This window comes from Pecten maximus, chromosome 7, assembly GCF_902652985.1.
Source record: "Pecten maximus chromosome 7, xPecMax1.1, whole genome shotgun sequence".
Lineage (NCBI taxonomy): Eukaryota > Metazoa > Mollusca > Bivalvia > Pectinida > Pectinidae > Pecten > Pecten maximus.
In genome coordinates, this window is record NC_047021.1 from 42,831,416 (window position 1) to 42,851,589 (window position 20,174).

Here is a 20,174-nt window from a genome sequence, read left to right on the forward strand (position 1 = left end):
TTACTAGACACTAATTAATATAAGGTCAAGGTCATCTTTACTAGACACTAAGGTCAAGGTCATCTTTGCTACTCATTGATACTAAGTGAAAAAATGTTTGGAATATGATTATATGAATGTACTACTTATTACAATATTGCAACATCACATTTATTCAACTAGATACAACCCAGTCCTGTCTCATTGAACCATTCTATATAAAGTTTTGTGTATAAGGAGTGTTTGCTTGTCTGCAGTCTATCTACACACACGTTTTTGATTCAAATTTCTGTACAAAAACTCAAGTATGATAATTCTCTGTACTTAATGAGACATTGATTTAATTATGTTAATGCTGTTTCACAAATAAAACAAATTAAACCGCTCAAGTTTCGGTAGGCATCTCCACTTCTGTGGAGGCTGAAGACGCCCCAGGTAATCCTCTTTCGCAGCAGACATGAGGTTCCAATGGAGCACCCTGCCATATGAGATGGGGGCAGGCAGCTTTGTAAATAATCACACGTTTTTGTGTTCTAAGCCAGTCGGCTGTTGGTGCCTACAGACATAAGCTGAGTTTACAGACTGTTATATTCCACCTGTGAGTAATAAAGATGTTCATTAAACCAGTCCTCAGGTAATTCACTTCAGATTTATGCTACTGTAAGTCACAAGAAAATTTGATTTCTGAAACAAAATGAAGCTTTAAAGATTTTGATGTAAAAGATGCATTATGAAGATTTTATCAAATACAATCAACAAATTTATCTGTTATTGTTATTTTCAATGCTGAACCAAAAGTTCGAAGTTTTCGATTTTATTGTCGTACCTGCTTGAAATAGATATTGATTAATAATGATTTCGTGTTTTGGCAGGCAGCATGAGGTAAAACTACTCAAGGTTTTGTGTTTCTGAAAGTGACACTCAGAAATATTGAATACCAGTAGATATTTTCCTTATAAAGTTGTTGCTTCATTAAAGAGTATCAAATTACTAAATCATTATTGAGGATATGATAGAGAATCTTGTAAAACCCCAATTGCAAGTTGTAATTGAAAGGTAACAGCTAGAGGGAGTTATCTCCCTTCGATTTTTTTTTGTCCTGAATACAGATACATAAGCACCTATATATATCCTTGTGGAATTTAGGTTAGACACTTTCAACAGTATTTCTTAGCAACCAACATTTAAGGATATTTATAAAGTTTTTCAGAAAATAATAAAATCGTTCAGATACATGTGAACTTCATAAACTCATTACCCCTTTCCTTCAAAACTGCAAGCGATGCAAAAATAAGGCAGTAACATGTTAACATTGCAGGATGCCATTAGTCCCATAATTATATACCTGTATCCTGTTTGCTTAACTTGTTATTATAAAAGCCTAGCCTTGGTGTCCCTGGTTAGCAGGGTAAAAACCAATCTGTGGATAAGTAATTGATAATTGTGACAGTTGTGGCTGAGTAATTTATCAATTTCTTTAATATTTGACAAAACCTGCATATTCTATGGCACTTGAATTTTGCAAATGAGTTTAATTTGCTAGTTTGTATATATTAAAAAATCTGAAAAAATATCATTAATGCAAAACCGTGAATCTGAGGTCAACTAACAATATTTTGCTTGAACCAGTCTAGCTAAGAGAATGCCAGAGTGTTGTACACTTAAGTTGAGTCTCATGACCTACAAGGTACAGAGCTATGGCCTTTTGTTGGTTTTGATATCCAGAGTTATGGCCCTTTGTTGGTTACAACATGAAAAAATTATAGTCATAGTTTGTTTTGATATCCAGAGTTATGGCCCCTCGTTCGTTACAATATCCAGAGTTATGGCCCTTTATTGGTTACAACATGAAAAGTTACAGTCATTTTTGGTTGTAGATATACAGATTTATAGTCCTTTGTTGCTTATAAATAAAGAGTTATGGCCCCTTGTTCGTTACAATATCCGGAGTTATAGCCCTTTGTTGGTTATTAATAAAGAGTTATGGCCCCTCGTTCGTTACAATATCCAGAGTTATAGCCCTTTGTTGGTTACAACATGAAAAGTTTCAGTCATTATTGGTTGTAGATATGCAAAGTTATAGTCCTTTGTTGGTTATAATAATAGAGTTATGGCCCCTTGTTCGTTCCAATATCCAGAGTTATAGCCCTTTGTTGGTTATAAATATGGAGTTATGACCCCTTGTTCATTCCAATATCCAGAGTTATAGACCTTTGTTGGTTATAGATATAGAGTTATGGGCCCCTTGAGCGTTCATAACGATATCCAGAGTTACAGCCCTTTATTGGTTGTAAATAACATATTTAATCAAATATACCCTGATCCTGTAGAAATCCTATGTGGTACATTACACTGATAATGTTAGGACTAAATTACTACCCAATGTTGAGTACCACACCGATTAGATACACATTCCCCTGCAATGTTTGCCCTCGGTGCTGATGCTGGTAACACAGACCTCTTGTGTTAGAAGCTGATATCTCAGTCACCGGCTCCTTGGTCAGTGATGGGAATCTCAAAAACTAGAGTGAGAATAAATTGATGGTGGTGAAATGAGGGACAGGGGCTTAATATTTATATATACTATAAATAAACAACCCAAAAAGTCATTGCCTTGGTTATGGGCTGTTTATCTCAGGGCCAAGCTATTCAGCCACCTGTGGCTCGGAAATCAGTTCTGTAGGTGTTGTGGAATAATACCCAAAATTTCTTAATACAGGGGATGTTAGCACGGTAGTTTTGTTCTGGAGAAAAAAAAAAAAACTTGGGATGTTGTCTCCTGATTTATCTGCTCGAAAATGTTTGACAAATTGCACTTTAAACATTGTGTGTAGAAGTAATGATTCCTGATTTAGGACCGACATTAGATCTGATTCAGGTAGGTCTGTCAGCATTCTCAGTTTATATATATCTGTATATATGCTTTCCTTGACTTTATGTTTGACAGATTTTCTATCACAGTTTCAAACTCTAATATAATGTTCTACTTGTATTTTGTTAGATAAATATTTTGGTGTTAAATTTTGAGGATAGATACTCTGGATATCTTAGGAAAATCTAAACAGATATATATATAATTTGTAAACATTGTTATAAATCAAAAATTTTACATTCAAATGACATGTAAATAACATGTAAACAGCATCCATTGTATGCCATTTAGGATGTCATAATTGTTGCTATAGGGATGTCATTATTTTACCTTAAAATCTTAAAAAGGTCATGCTGTCAGTAATAAGTAAAGGGCATGCATGCTGTCAGTAATAAGTAAATGTCATGCTATCAGTAATAAGCAAATGTCATGCTGTCAGTAGTAAGCAATGCTGTCAGTAACAAGCAAAGGTCATGCTGTCAGTAACAAGCAAATGTCATGCTGTCAGTAGTAAGCAAATGTTATGCTGTCAGTAATAAGCAAAGGTCATGCTGTCAGTAGTAAGCAAATGTCATGCTGTCAGTAGTAAGCAAAGGTCATGATGTCAGTAATAAGCAAAGGTCATGCTGTCAATAATAAACAAAGGTCATGCTGTCAGTAATAAGCAAATGTCTTAAGCTTGCTGTCTGTAATAAGGAAAGGTCATGTCAGTCATTAGCAAGGGTCATACTGTCAGTAATAAGCAAAGGTCATGCTGTCAGTAATAAGCAACTTACCTTAAAATCTATATTAGACAGCAAAACTTGTTGACAACCCCTAAAGATGCCAAAGTGGGAGATCTCCCACCAAAGGGGGAGATTTATTGCGACGACATTTTAACGACATAAAATTGTTTTTGTACAGTAATTGTCATCAAAAGGTGTAGGGAATACTAAAATAGTTGTTATAAGTGCTTTGCAGGTAGACCTCATATACTGCACACTTAGCACATTACTTACATTTGGCAGTCTGCAAAACTGTGTCATTTATTACAACATTAAATGTCATAGCAAGACAATGTTTCTCAATGATTTAGTAAGTAATCTTGGAAAAGTTGCTAAGTTTGAGATGATTTTGAATAAATGTTAAGTTGAAAGAACATGTTTTATATTTGTAAGGAAAGAGATGTGTTACATTACAACCTGTGATGGTGTGAGGAAAGATGTTATTTATTGCCAAAAGTGATACCTTAGTTTGACATTTTAAAAACTAATGAAAATTATCCTTTTCTCTTTTTCGATTATTTACCCTTATCCTGTCTGTCTCGATAAAATTAGAGAAAGTTAGCCCAACGTAGCCCAACGTAGATTTCTGTCTCTCGTTTGTTATTGGTTTTCCTAAATCTACTCTCCCCACACATATATAACTGACATGTTACTGGTAATAGGTCACACTGACAGTAGGTGAAAGGGAGACAACCCAACATGATAAGTATTTCTCTTTGATCATTATTTCACTGAGAGATTATATTCAGTCTTGGAATGCTGCATGAATTAGAATACACAATATTTCATATAACTAGGATTGGTATAATTTCCTGGTTTTACGTCCTGTAAACTTATATGTTGGAAAGTCAGTAGGAATGTAGAGGTTATCTCCCTTTGACCTCTTTGTAGGAGATAGTGCTGGAGTAGTAGAGATAATGTGAGGCATGGCGCAAGGTGCCCTTAAATCACCACTCCTGTTTAACAGACGTGAAGTGGGATACGGTGTTGTACTAGATCAAGGCAATGTTGTCATACTCTCTATCTAGCTACTGGAATTGGTACTTCAATTACACACATACCCTCACACACATTTATATTGATGTAAGTTTAGGTCTACTAGATCTAGATCTAGTTGCAGAAAGATATTGCAGATGGGTCGGGACGCTGTTGACAAAAAGTGATATGTCATTGAAAAAAAGCGAGGGGTCGGGAGTTGAAGCACAAAATATGCAGTTAACAATTAGAACTTTGCATTTGATGGTTTTAGATATTTTGCATCAGTTTAGAAATTTCAGCCAAACTAATAATTTCTGCTTCCAAATTTACAAACTGGGATGGATCATGTATTCTACCAGGACTGCCAGGAACTTAGTGTGCCAACTGTATATATGTCTGTGGCAAAGCTGCTGGCATGTAAACAGATGGTAACAGGTTTTATTAATGAAAGGGCTAGACCAGCTTGTGTCCTGTATATAGATAGCCAATGTATCGGGTCAACCAGTTCAGAGGTATACATGTACCATCATATTTGATCAGTTCTTAGTGGTTTGGCCCAGTCCTTCATTAGTGTATAATTGCGATCTATAAACACACTTGTGGTGATAGCCCCACAACACCTTGAGCCATCTTCCTAGTTTTAATCAGAATTTGATGTGCTGCCCCCGTGGGCCTTTTCCAGGATGAATGTATTATGTGACTGTAAATGTTCTGATTTTGTTGTTACAGTTCTACCTCCAAGATACCGAAGAGCAGCAATGGCACTTTCATTAACAATCAACGCCTGTGTAAGGGCGGGGAGGAAAGTCCCGCTCGCGAAGTCTACTCTGGTGACCAGATACAGTTCGGAGTCGACGTCATGGAGAACAACCGCCGCGGTGAAAAAAGTAGGAATTAGCTTGTAGACATGCATAATGTCCCAAAACTATCCTAACGACAAATTAACGTACGACACAATAAAACCCTACTTACTCCAAAATACTTTAATATCCCCTATATTTGTCAAATTGTTTGCTTGGTTCCGGTCGCATCCTTATATATTCCTTATAAAAAAACCTTGGATAAATTAACCCTCTATTCTTGGAATACCCTGCATTTCTCTCACTCCCCTCTTTTCATAATCATAGCATCAATCTTACCTAATTGTCAAACACTGACACGGCCAACAAATTTTTACCTGTGACATACATGTCTGTGTAAGGGACATCGGGACATCGTTGAATCGGAGCACACACATACATGTGTTGATAATTACAGGATTAACGGTGGCATTACACCCCTACACTGCTGTCTGCTACATTATAATTACCATTTATAGATTTCGGATCAGTCTGTATTGTTTGTTAGCATGAATATCGGTCACTGTACAACCCAATAACAGATTGACAATATTCAGTGAAGGTAATGATTATACTCAACACCAGTGTGTATTGAACTTATTCTCTTCATGAATAGGAAGGGGGCAATGAAAATGCTGTGATATCTTATAACAGTGAATTAAAGACTTCCTTTTTAATATCGCATAACATCGGATACATTAGTGTAATTCCAAAAATTTGAATTAACCATGAACGGATGAAATTGTGTAAGTACTACGGCACTCCTTAGCATTTTCAGACACCCTTTCTTGTAAAAAATAAGAATGCATTGTTCAGCTTATATCATTTTAAACATAATTAAATGTTTCAAATCTTCCTTTTTCGTACTGCAGTATTTAAAAGCATAGTAAATCACAACAATAACTGATGTTAAGTGCTGGTTGTAGACATTTAACATATGATCGATACCTTATGGTCTAGCTATATAGTCTAACCCCTGATAACTTGAATATTACATATTCCTCAAAATATTGACAAGGTCACTAGGAAATCGAGTTAGAGATTGGATTTATTTGTTGAATGGTCATCTTTATTGTAACCATATCTATCTGGATGTTTCAGAAATGAATAATGCTAATTTCCAGCAAATTATTCATTCTCCTGCAATTTATAAGCCCATTTGAATTCCCTACCTATAATGAAAGTCTATATATTGTCCCCCATGGACTTATTTTTAGCCCCGTACCGGTGAATCCTGAGAGCATATAGGTTTCCTCTCAGTCCGTCTTGAACATAATTACCAGTATATAACACCAAAATTTGTCAGAGCTCTAGCGACTTCATTCCTCTCGTGATTTAGATCAAACTTTACACATTGATAAAGGACCATAATTTATATCTCACACAAATAATTTCAGGGGTTTTGGGTCAAGGTCAAGGTCACTAGCTATATTTAGCTGGGGCTGGTAGGGGACATATATTGCTTTCGCAATGCTAAGTATGCATGTTTGGTTGGTATCCTAAGCTTAGAATTCTAGCCGAGTAATTCTGCCAAAAATATTCATATTTTGTGTAATATGCATTTTTTATGAAAGAAAATAAATATACAGAGTAAATATACAACATATCGGATCTTCAGGGCTTAGGATACATCTAGATATTGGTCTATCATCATGTACACAGTTATATTTATAGGGGAAATACATATTTAGGATATGTTATGAGGTACCAAACAGGAATACTTCAAACACATTCCTAAAACAGGTTCCTAAGATGTGGTAGTAAGATAAGGAAGCATCATGATGATAATAACATGAAAATTGTGTTACGTTTTCCTGCTGGAGTTACCTCCCCTTGATCAGTACACACGCACTCTGGTATAACTATCCTATAATAGTTAAAAACATGTTTGTTATTGGAATAATATACGGCACTGATCCTCAGGTAATTTTTTTTAATGAATTACATTTCCTGCCTGGTTTAGATTTTGACCCACGGTGTAGCCTACCACAGGATGATACAATGAACAGACTCGGCGGTCTGTCAGGGTTGTATAACTCTAAACTTCACAGCGGAGTAGGTCAACATTTCAAAGCAGAGTGGTTGTTACTGGCAAAAAACAAATTTCCTCACAGTCTATATTCCGTACAAATCTAGCGATTATATGTGAGCTCATTCTCGGTGTTTAACTGACATTGAATTAGAATCTTTCATCTTTTGACATTTTGCTCAGTTAATGTAGTCACAGCATTGCCCTATTCTGGGAAACTCCCCTTTATATTTTATCATAATTAGTAATTATGCATCATCCAAACTTCATGGAGCGGGGGTTGCTATATCTGCCTATACTCATCTGTCTCACATTGATTTTCATGGTGATTTCATTTACGGCCACTGTAACCCTTACCCTTTTTGACTAAGACAGATTCTGATCTAACATCACAGGTATGTTTACATTGGACAAACCTCAGACAAGTTTAATTTCGTTGGAATTGTTCAAAGGTCAAAGGTCACTGTTACTAAAAATAGAAAGTGAAAATACCACCCACCCCCTGTTAGGAAACTACATCAATTTTACTGTTAAAGTCGTGTTGAGGGAGAAATATATTCAATAGGTATGATACATGTAAGTTTTATGTGAATGTGACCTTTTTACCATTGTAGATGTATATATTTATTTATATATAGAGAGATAATTGACCTATTTAACAGGTGTTTCTAAATATAGAAAGAACTTAAACACTGTCTGAGTGCTGATTCAATATTAATCTGTGAAAAATTCTTCAGTTGTAGTGATTCTCCCGATTAAAAAACTTTTCATGTAGTGCCAAATGTTTGAAATGTGAAATAGGGTTGAGATGATACAGAGATGATATGTTGAATTGTTAAGTGGTGTGTTGGGTTACGGTAACATCCTGTCTTTCCCACAGTCACCCATGGATGTATCATAGCCACGATCACACTGTTCCACCCCGACGGCAGGGAAGCCAAAAACATGTAAGTTTACTCTTTCTACTTCTATTTCATTTGCACAGGAGTTCAGTATTTGTTTTTGCTTTATACTTTTATGTGTGCATATGTTTATTGTAAACTTTTTTTCAGATTGAAGCTGGTTATAGCATGTTTTCCTCTAATTGTTATGTTAGGTGTACCAAAGAGTTACCTGCCCTTGTATTTTTACTGCTAATGAATTATAACCCCATGGATGATAACTGTTCTAAGAGTTATTTGCCCTTACATCAGTAATGAGTTCAAATCACTTCAGAGTTATCTGCCCCTTTATAAGTATGTCATTAAGGAGTTATGTAGTAACTGTTCATAGAGTTATCTGCCCCTTTATAATTATGTCATTAAGGAGTTATGTAGTAATTGTTCTTAGAGTTATCTGCCCCTATAAATTATGTCATTAAGGAGTTATGTAGAAACTGTTCTTAGAGTTATCTGCCCCTATAAATTATGTCATTAAGGAGTTATGTAGAAACTGTTCTTAGAGTTATCTGCCCCTATAAATTATGTCATTAAGGAGTTATGTAGTAACTTTTCTTAAAGTTATCTGCCCCAATAAATTATGTCATTAAGGAGTTATGTTGTACCTGTTCTTAGAGTTATCTGCCCCTATAAATTATGTCATTAAGGAGTTACGTTGTACCTGTTCTTAGAGTTATCTGCCCCTATAAATTATGTCATTAAGGAGTTACGTGATATTTTTTTTAGAACTATCTGCCCTTATTTCATTACTTATGGCAATGAGGACTGGTTCCCAGCTGTCAGACTTTTATTTATTTATTTATTTATTTTTTCAAATGTCTGTCTTCATAACCATTAGCTATTGGTATATATTCTTTTGTGACAGTCTTCAAACTTGTTATGGTTTCCAGACCTTAAAAAGTCTGCCAGTAGATTGTTGAATTAAATTATATACTGGATCTCACACTGGCTTGCTGATTATTAATGGTCAGAGAAATCTGACAACAAATTTATCAAACATCTGGGCTTTTGGAGCATTGAGTTGTCAGAGGGTTGAGCAACAAGATGTCATGATGATAGTACTACACATAGCTATTTATAGATGTGTCTAATGAAATAGCCACTTCAGAATGAGGGCAGACCACTCGGCTAATGAACGTCTACAGAAGAAACATTGAATGTAAAACTTATAAATGACAAATTGTCGTAAAAATGTTTTAAGAATTTTTTCAGCCAAAGAAATAACCAAGGGGATGTGCTTCAGTATAAAAATTTAGAGAAAAAATAAGAGGATATATTTGCCTTACTGTACAACTGTGCAATATTTACAATAATTCTTTTTGTGTGAAATTATAATTCCATATATGATTGTTTTTATTTATTCAGAAAATCTGGATGTAGGCCCAGTTCATGTTCAGAAATTGCAGCCAAAACGATGCAAGTCACTGTAAAATTCTGCACACAGCATGTCCCAAACATCTCAAATGCTGCTCTTTTTTTATGATCTCCTTTATCCATCGCATTGTTTTCAAATTTGGCTTATCTCCCCTTTCTACACTATGTTGGGTATAACCATCTCAGAGATACGCAGGCTTTGATTGTCTCCTCTTTCTACATTATGTCAGATATGACCGTCTAAGAGTTTCACCGACTTTAATTATCTCCCCTTTCTGTGGGGTCCTATTTGTATTTTTTTTCCCCCAAAATCTCTGATTTCTTTGTCCTATTAAGTATAACTTGTTGTATAAAACTGATGTGAACCTTCAATTATGTTCCCCTTAATGTTTAAAGTCAAAATAAACAATTCTGATGGGACCATGTTGTGTATTGAGTAAAAGTTAAGACCTTTGTACAATGCCAATTATTTTATGTTTTTTTGCACACATTTCTGGGCCTCTCTTTCCTTTAAATGTCCTTTCCCCCCACATAGACTGCCCTACTTCATTTATTATGCCAAACTCTTGTCTGACAAACAGTGTCAGTATAACGAGGTTTAACTGTTTTCTCTAGCATGACTGTATTGTCTTGTACTCTAGAAATGTTGTAATGTGGGACAGATAAAAATTATCCTCTAATTTCAAGTTCGTCAGTTGTATCTACTTTTGATTGGTAATTAAAGAAAAAGGTTTGATTATGGTACACTTATTTAAGATTAAAAAACAGGAAAAAAAAAATAAAAACTTCAGAATGTGTTTTCCTGATTTCCTGTTTTTAGCCTCTAAGAACCATATTATCTTTCTTGTTTTCTTTAGTGTTTTGAATTGATTTCATCTGTAATGAAGATGAAACCAAAAACACAAATTCTGATTTACATATGTTGACAATATAAACTGGAGTTTATTTTCCGTTTAGAGATATTTTTTCTGTTTTCTGATGATAAGGGTTTTGTACTAGACGAGAAAGTTCCAAAATAGTTGAGGTATTTCTAAATGTCGAAAATGTCCAAGTGACATTCTGTCAATGTGTGAATCCACTAAATATTAATGTGAGGTAAATTCTCAGAGGGCAAAAGGGTCATGGCTTGGGTGGGTCTCAGAGAACAAGGCATTCACATGTGATGTCTAGGGTAATTAAAAAAGGTGTTGTATGGTGGGGAAGTGACCAGTGGTCAACACCTTGACCACACAGATGGACAAGGGGAATGGTAAGGAGCTCTTGAGCTTAAATTGGTTTTAACTGTGTATTCTTGAAAAATGAAATATTAGGTGAATTTTAAATCTGTAATGAAAGTGTCTGGCTAATGAATATTTAAGTCGTTATATTATAGATATTACAGACAGGCTGATAATATGGTTATAATGGGATTATTTATTGTATAACATTTAAATCATTTCTGATCTGTCATACACACTGTCATATTGGTTAGCTTGTGTCGGGAACTGAACTCGGTGACAAAATTTGGCTATATAGTCCAGCCACAGTCATTTCTAGTAAAAAATGGCCGGATTATGATCTGGATGGATTAGTAAAACAGAAACAAAACAATATGTCACACTAAATACTGGCTGAAAAGGGAGATAACCAAGCAGCATCTAGACAATAGTGACGAACTGTATGTCAACTAGAGGTGTATATATGGAAAAGGATTTAATACACAATCTGAGATATTTTCTAGCCCAAGGGGCACAACTCCGTTTAAAATACCATAATTGTGTCTGTTTACATTGATCTGTGTTAATCTTTGCCTGCTGGCTGAAATTAATATGGATGCATATCAATAAAATGGTGCTTCTATCCGTAAACAGTTTTATCACAGGTAGTTAGGTGGCTTGAGGATATTGAGAGCAAAAGACAGGTTTATTGACCAATGTGTCATCAGGGCCCTGTGTTGTAACTTCTCAGGCCCCTGTGGCTATTGCTACTGGTGGATAATTTCCTTAGGTATATTATATATTGTAATGATCACTTGAAGTCCAGGTTCTTATGGTGTACATGGTGTACATGTGTTTGTCTGTTTCTTAGCTGTTTAAAGCAAACATACAGGCCACCATGATCAGCAGGTATATACAATATTTACTTATATCTTTGAAAATGAAGTTTCCTGTTAAATTTTCAAGTTGGTTCATAGAATAAGAGAAGTTAAAAAATTGTATGATTGATGAGCTGACAGCTCTCCTTAGAAGGTAAATTCAAAATAAATCCAAATTCTATTAAAAATATTTAACATCCTTGCTATATATACCGTACTTAAATTTCTTATTACTTATATAGCTTCAACTGGTGAATTTACTTCCTATTTATGTCAGAGAAACTTCAGCCAGTTGATAAATCACCTTTTATTGGTAGAGTATGTAGGTAACTTAACATCTCCTTTCTACTCAAATAAGTTAATCTGTGTAGCTAGTGATTGTGTATATTTGATTTGATATTTCCTGGATTTTCCATCTTTTACAATTGACAATTAACACTCATTGAATATAGAAGATAAAAAAACCAATCATAGTTAAAAGTTATGTTCAGGAACAATTTCTACAAGGACGTACAGTTTAACATAATTATTTGTATTGAATTCAGATAACTTGAAAGACTTTGCTAAACTCAACTAAAAATTTCATTCCATGAGTAAAAATTCTGCATAACATACACTCTGCTAGTTTCTACCTCAAATATTCAGATATTTTTTTATGATTTCACAGACTTCAAAATAACAGGGTTTGGTTGTACTGTTATGAGTTTTGAATGAAAGTCAGAAATCAGGGGAAATAAAAATTGGAAGGTCAGGGTCAGCTCTGATGGATGTCATCCCAGCAAAGGTCAGAGGTCAAGTTTTGACTGCTGGTATATCGGAGAGATGTTGTTGATACAGTCTGCTCTTGAACAGATGTTTTCTGTGATACAGATTAAATGACCTTTGTAAAGAAACATTTTACTGGTGAATAGAATCAGTGTGGCTGATACACGATCCCTAGATCCCTACTGTGTAGTCATGTGATGTGTGTGGGCGGGCGAGGACTCTGTCTGTAGAAGTGAGGGGGGAGGAGTCAGGGCAAGAAGGGAGTTGGCAGGGCAGAAAGGTATAAATGGGTTAAAAGGGTAGAGATGAGATGTAGGTAAGGCTCTGGAGAGGAAGGGAGAGAGGGGGGGGAAGGATGTGAAATAAGGTTAAAGGGAGAGGAGAGTAGGTAAGGTCGAGACAGAGGCCTTGCTAATGGGGACTCAGTATATTTTTGTTTCAATTAAAAATTAAAGGTTTGGTAATGTTAAGTTTTGTTGAATTTTAAAATGGGAAAAAATTTGGAATTTGGGTTTGGAGAAAAAAGAGAAGTTTTGATAATTAAAAAAATTAAAGGGTTTTTTTTAAAAGGGGCAGCTTAACAGTTGGTATAAAAAAAGTAAAAAATTTGGTGAAAAAAAGGTTCAGATTTAACCCTTGGTACATTAATTGGTTGGGGGAAAGGGTTGGTGAAGAGAAAAGGGTTTGGGGGTTTTTGGGAATTTTAAAGGGAAAAAAGGGTTTTAAAGGAGAATTGGAAGGGGGAAGAGTGAGGTGTAGGAAGGGCAGAGGAAGTGGGGGTGGAGGGAAAAGGTAATTTGAGTTTTGGTAAGGGTTAAAATGTTGGGGTTGAGGAGGGAGGGGAGGAAGAGGACGGGGGAGGGGGGGGGGGTAAAAAGATAATTGGTCATTTTTGGGTATTGTTGACAAAGACATTGTGTTAAGGAGTTTAGGAAAAAGGTTTTGGAAAAGGGTATGGAAAAATTTGGAGAGGGAACCCATAAAAACCCCAACCACATACAAAAAACCCGGGGGGAACCCCTTAAAAGGGAACCAATATAAAAGGTGGTAAGGGGGGGGAAAAGGTACCCCAAAAGGGTGTAAAGCCAATTTAATGGTTTATTATAAAAAGGTTGGGAATGTATTCAAAACCCGACATTTATGAGTTTTAAAATTGGTTTTTGGGGGGAAAAATGGGGGTTTTTTAAAGGGTAAAACCCGAAAGTGAGACCCAAAAAAAATTGCCCACACATTTAATGATTACAAAAAAGGGAAGAGGTATGTTAGATGGATAAGATTTTGGAGGGATTGAAAACGGTTAATTGGTGGGGGGTGGACCAAAGTTTTTTTAAGGGGTAAAGAAAGGCGGGGGGGGGGGGGGACCCAGGTAATGGTTGTAAGGGGGTGGAACTTTTGTTGGGGGGGGGGAAACAAAGGTTTTTGGGTGGATGGGGCAAAGGTAATTGGTTAGGAGGGGGTGGAAAATTATTGGTTTAGGGTGGACAACAGAAGGTAGGAGGGGGGGAAACGGTTATGTGTGGGGGGGTTAACAAAAGTTTTTGGTGTGGAGGGAACTGCAACCGGTATTGGTAGGAGGGGGAACAAGGTATTTAGGGTACAATATTGATGGTGCCCCGTACATTGGTTAGGGGTGACCAAAGGTAATTTGAATGGACCAACATTATTTTAATCGACCAACAGTAGTATTTGTAGAGTACCATATAGTTAAGGGGACACGTATGTTAATGTCGGAAACATTAATTGTAATCACCATTATTGGTGAGAGGGGGTAAACATATTGTTGTACCAAAGGTTATGGTGTAGGAGGGGTACCAGTATATTGGTTGATATCCGGATTTTTTTAAGGTGACAACAGTATTGATTAGAGGTGACCAACATATATTGTTAAAGTGTGGACAATTCTTGGGTAGAGTTTACAACATTATTTGTAGGAGGTAGACAATTAATGTTTGTAACCAACAAGATATTGGTAGAATTGACCAACAGTATGTTAGATATCAAGTATTTTTTGATTACAACAGTATTTGTAGATACAAGGTTTGGTTGTACCGTATAGTTGTGAAGGTGAAAGTTTGTCAGTAGGGGTGACCACAAAATTGGAAGGAGGGTGCCAACTTTTGGTGTAATCCAACAAAGGTAGAGGGTACAAGTTTTGGTGTAGATGGAAGATGTTGTTGTGATAGGTGTGACAAGTTTTGTGTGAGTACCAACAGATTTGGTAAGAAACAGTTTTATGGTGAAATAGGATAGTGTGGGTACCACGTTAATGCTAATGGGGTGCAGTAATTGTGTGGGGGGGGGACCGTTGTGAGGAGGGGGAACAGGTAAAGGGAGTTGGAGGGCACAAAGTATATTGGTTAGAGAGGTGAACATGAGTATCTGTAGGTACAGGCTTCTGGAGTAAGGGTGGACAACGGTTATGGTTTGAGGGTCGGTGACAAGTATAGGTGTAGTGGCAGGGTGAAAGGTATATTGGTTTAGAAGGGTAAGTAATTGTTGTAGGTACAAGGCTATGATTGGGTAGATGGGTGACCTTTTTTGGATTATACCAAAGAAAATTTGGATGTATAAGGGTGAAACAGTAATTATGTGAGAAGGTTTCAGATCATACAGGTATATTGGTGAGAAGGTTCAGGACCAACAGATCTTGTACCTCCAACCACAGGTAATGTGTAGAGACCCTACACTTACTATCTGGTGTATCTGATGGATCACCACTAGTAACGACCAACTACATGTATTGTATGGATGCCAACAGGTTATTGTGTAGGTGACAAATAATTGGTAGGGGGTCGACCAACATTATGCTAATAGCGTACATATTCGGTATGTACACAGTTAATGGCTAGAGGGTAGTGTATCAACAGATATTGGCTTTGAGGGGTGAAAAGTATTTGGTATAAATCAGCAACAAATTGAATCAAAATGGAGGTGGGTGGCCCAATCATGTTGTAGTATTGGGTAGAGGGGTGGACAACGTAATTGGTGTAGGAGGGTGACCAACAGTATATTGGTGATAGGAGAGGGTGAGACCAACATGGTAAAGGTGTAGAGTGGTGTGGAACCACACAGGTATATGGTGAGGAGGGGTGGACAACAGGTATATTGGTGTATGGAGGGGTGGACCCAACAGGTATATGGTGGGAGGGGTAGACCAAAGTGTATATTGGTGTAGGAGGGGTGGACCAACAGGTATATTGGTGTAGGAGGGGTCAGAACAACAGGTATATTGGTGTAGGAGGGGTCAGACCAACAGGTATATTGGTAGGTAGGGGGTAGACCAACAGGTAATTGGTGTAGGAGGGGGTGGACCAACAGGTATATTGGTGTAGGAGGGGGGGGACCAACAGGTATATTGGTGTAGGAGGGGTGGACCAACAGGTATATTGGTGTAGGAGGGGTGGACCAACAGGTATATTGGTGTAGGAGGGGGTGGACCAACAGGTATATTGGTGTAGGAGGGGGTCAGACCAACAGGTATATTGGTGTAGGAGGGGTGGACCAACAGGTATATTGGTGTAGGAGGGGGTGGACCAACAGGTATATTGGTGTAGGAGGGGGTGGACCAACAGGTATATTGGTGTAGGAGGGGTGGACCAACAGGTATATTGGTGTAGGAGGGGGTGGACCAACAGGTATATTGGTGTAGGAGGGGGTGGACCAACAGGTATATTGGTGTAGGAGGGGTGGACCAACAGGTATATTGGTGTAGGAGGGGGTGGACCAACAGGTATATTGGTGTAGGAGGGGGTGGACCAACAGGTATATTGGTGTAGGAGGGGTGGACCAACAGGTATATTGGTGTAGGAGGGGTGGACCAACAGGTATATTGGTGTAGGAGGGGTGGACCAACAGGTATATTGGTGTAGGAGGGGGTGGACCAACAGGTATATTGGTGTAGGAGGGGTGGACCAACAGGTATATTGGTGTAGGAGGGGTGGACCAACAGGTATATTGGTGTAGGAGGGGGTGGACCAACAGGTATATTGGTGTAGGAGGGGTGGACCAACAGGTATATTGGTGTAGGAGGGGTGGACCAACAGGTATATTGGTGTAGGAGGGGGTGGACCAACAGGTATATTGGTGTAGGAGGGGTGGACCAACAGGTATATTGGTGTAGGAGGGGTGGACCAACAGGTATATTGGTGTAGGAGGGGGTGGACCAACAGGTATATTGGTGTAGGAGGGGTGGACCAACAGGTATATTGGTGTAGGAGGGGTGGACCAACAGGTATATTGGTGTAGGAGGGGTCAGACCAACAGGTATATTGGTGTAGGAGGGGTCAGACCAACAGGTATATTGGTGTAGGAGGGGTCAGACCAACAGGTATATTGGTGTAGGAGGGGTGGACCAACAGGTATATTGGTGTAGGAGGGGGTGGACCAACAGGTATATTGGTGTAGGAGGGGTGGACCAACAGGTATATTGGTGTAGGAGGGGGTCAGACCAACAGGTATATTGGTGTAGGAGGGGTGGACCAACAGGTATATTGGTGTAGGAGGGGTGGACCAACAGGTATATTGGTGTAGGAGGGGTGGACCAACAGGTATATTGGTGTAGGAGGGGTCAGACCAACAGGTTATATTGGTTTAGGAGGGGTGGGACCAACAGGTATATTGGTGTAGGAGGGTGGTGGACCAACAGGTATATTGGTGTAGGAGGGGTGGACCAACAGGTATATTGGTGGTAGGAGGGGGTGGACCAACAGGTATATTGGTGTAGGAGGGGGTGGACCAACAGGTATATTGGTGTAGGAGGGGTCAGACCAACAGGTATATTGGTGTAGGAGGGGGTGGACCAACAGGTATATTGGTGTAGGAGGGGGTGGACCAACAGGTATATTGGTGTAGGAGGGGGTGGACCAACAGGTATATTGGTGTAGGAGGGGTGGACCAACAGGTATATTGGTGTAGGAGGGGGTGGACCAACAGGTATATTGGTGTAGGAGGGGTCAGACCAACAGGTATATTGGTGTAGGAGGGGTGGACCAACAGGTATATTGGTGTAGGAGGGGTGGACCAACAGGTATATTGGTGTAGGAGGGGTCAGACCAACAGGTATATTGGTGTAGGAGGGGTGGACCAACAGGTATATTGGTGTAGGAGGGGGTGGACCAACAGGTATATTGGTGTAGGAGGGGGTCGGACCAACAGGTATATTGGTGTAGGAGGGGTCAGACCAACAGGTATATTGGTGTAGGAGGGGGTGGACCAACAGGTATATTGGTGTAGGAGGGGTGGACCAACAGGTATATTGGTGTAGGAGGGGTGGACCAACAGGTATATTGGTGTAGGAGGGGGTGGACCAACAGGTATATTGGTGTAGGAGGGGGTGGACCAACAGGTATATTGGTGTAGGAGGGGTGGACCAACAGGTATATTGGTGTAGGAGGGGTGGACCAACAGGTATATTGGTGTAGGAGGGGGTGGACCAACAGGTATATTGGTGTAGGAGGGGTCGGACCAACAGGTATATTGGTGTAGGAGGGGTCGGACCAACAGGTATATTGGTGTAGGAGGGGTCAGACCAACAGGTATATTGGTGTAGGAGGGGTGGACCAACAGGTATATTGGTGTAGGAGGGGTGGACCAACAGGTATATTGGTGTAGGAGGGGTCAGACCAACAGGTATATTGGTGTAGGAGGGGTAGACCAACAGGTTTATTGGTGTAGGAGGGGTCAGACCAACAGGTGTATTGGTGTAGGATGGGGTGGACCAACAGGTATATTGGTGTAGGAGGGGTCAGACCAACAGGTATATTGATGTAGGAGGGGTTAGACCTACAGGTATATTGGTGTAGGAGGGGGTGGACCAACAGGTATATTGGTGTAGGAGGGGTCAGACCAACAGGTATATTGGTGTAGGAGGGGGTGGACCAACAGGTATATTGGTGTAGGAGGGGTCAGACCAACAGGTATATTGGTGTAGGAGAGGTGGACCAACAGGTATATTGGGTGTAGGAGGGGGTGGACCAACAGGTATATTGGTGTAGGAGGGGTGGACCAACAGGTATATTGGTGTAGGAGGGGTGGACCAACAGGTATATTGGTGTAGGAGGGGGTGGACCAACAGGTATATTGGTGTAGGAGGGGGTGGACCAACAGGTATATTGGTGTAGGAGGGGGTGGACCAACAGGTATATTGGTGTAGGAGGGGGTCAGACCAACAGGTATATTGGTGTAGGAGGGGGTCAGACCAACAGGTATATTGGTGTAGGAAGGTTGGACCAACAGGTATATTGGTGTAGGAGGGGGTGGACCAACAGGTATATTGGTGTAGGAGGGGTGGACCAACAGGTATATTGGTGTAGGAGGGGTCAGACCAACAGGTATATTGGTGTAGGAGGGGTGGACCAACATGTATATTGGTGTAGGAGGGGTCAGACCAACAGGTATATTGGTGTAGGAGGGGTGGACTGCCAACTGGGGTATATATTGAAAACGAAATTAGAAAAGTCATTTCTAATATGGCGATAATGATGTTAGATAATTAAAAAAAAAACTTAAAACGTGAAAATGTATTGATATGATAATTGTGTTAGATATATTCGATAGAATAGTTTTAGATTTGTTTGTTTTTTTGTTTCAGTTACTTATATATAGCTGTACATATTTGTTTTGTATGCAAAAAGTAATACTCCTAATGCACCTAAGTCTGTATTTTGGTTTGATGTAAGGGGGGGGGGGGGGGGGGGGGGTGTGTGTGTTTATACTGATAGCAAACACACTTCCAAACCAAGGAGCAAATGACTACTGTAGGATGTTACAGTGCTTAACAATGCTACAATTTTTGAATGACAGTAGTGGCAGTATAAGTTTTCCTGCTCTGCTAATTATAACTATACACATGTTTCAGTGAGAGATACCCAATTACAATACAACATGTTAGAATAAAAATTTTGTAACAATAAAATTGTTTAAAGTTTTCACCACAGATAGGAGACAGGAAATGGTTCTTAGTGGGAAGTACAGGTTTGGGGGTGTGTAAGGATCAAAGCCCTATAAAATGAGAATTACACAATATCAATGTTTCTATTTGTATTAAATTGTTTCTGTGATACAAAGGAAATGTGTGTTTTCAAACCTCTTGGTTATTGCTGTATTTAAAGACATTATTGATGCTCTGAAGATTCTCCAGGGATACTGTGTAAGTGTGGCATTTCGGTAAAATGTACTATTGCCTTTGATATACATACTCATTGTAAAACATTCACTTATCAGGATTTGTTACAGAAAACAGGTGTTTACAATGCAGCGCCCCACCCCCCCCCCCAAAAAAAAAATTTCTTCTATTTTGGACTTTGAATGGTCGATCTCAATTAATGTTATAATATTGTTATAAGTGGCCGCGGTGGCTGAGTGGTAAAGGTGTCCCAACACTTTATCACTAGCCCTCCACCTCTGGGTTATGAGTTTGAAACCTATATGGGGCAGGCTTTCCTTCACCTGCAAAACCAGGCACGTCCTTGAATTACTCTGGCTGTTACTAGGACATTTTACCAAAAAATGTACGGTGGCTTCAAAGATTGTTGAGATTGATCGTGTCCTCATCAGCATTGACC

The 20,174-nt window shown here is 38.7% G+C and overlaps 1 protein-coding gene across 3 annotated transcripts in view; it reads left to right on the plus strand.

Moving 5' to 3' along the window:
- The window catches only part of LOC117330908 (sarcolemmal membrane-associated protein-like), an 81,946-nt gene that overhangs the window by 16,696 nt on the left and 45,076 nt on the right, over nucleotides 1-20,174 (plus strand). For 2 of the 3 annotated variants that reach the window (XM_033889464.1, XM_033889463.1), the window contains exons 3-4: nucleotides 5,323-5,480; nucleotides 8,342-8,408. In XM_033889464.1, coding sequence (XP_033745355.1) covers nucleotides 5,323-5,480; nucleotides 8,342-8,408 — 225 coding nt within the window. Of the gene's footprint in view, nucleotides 1-5,322; nucleotides 5,481-8,341; nucleotides 8,409-9,764; nucleotides 9,816-20,174 lie in introns of all 3 variants that reach the window. The other variant, XM_033889465.1, reaches the window with a different exon arrangement.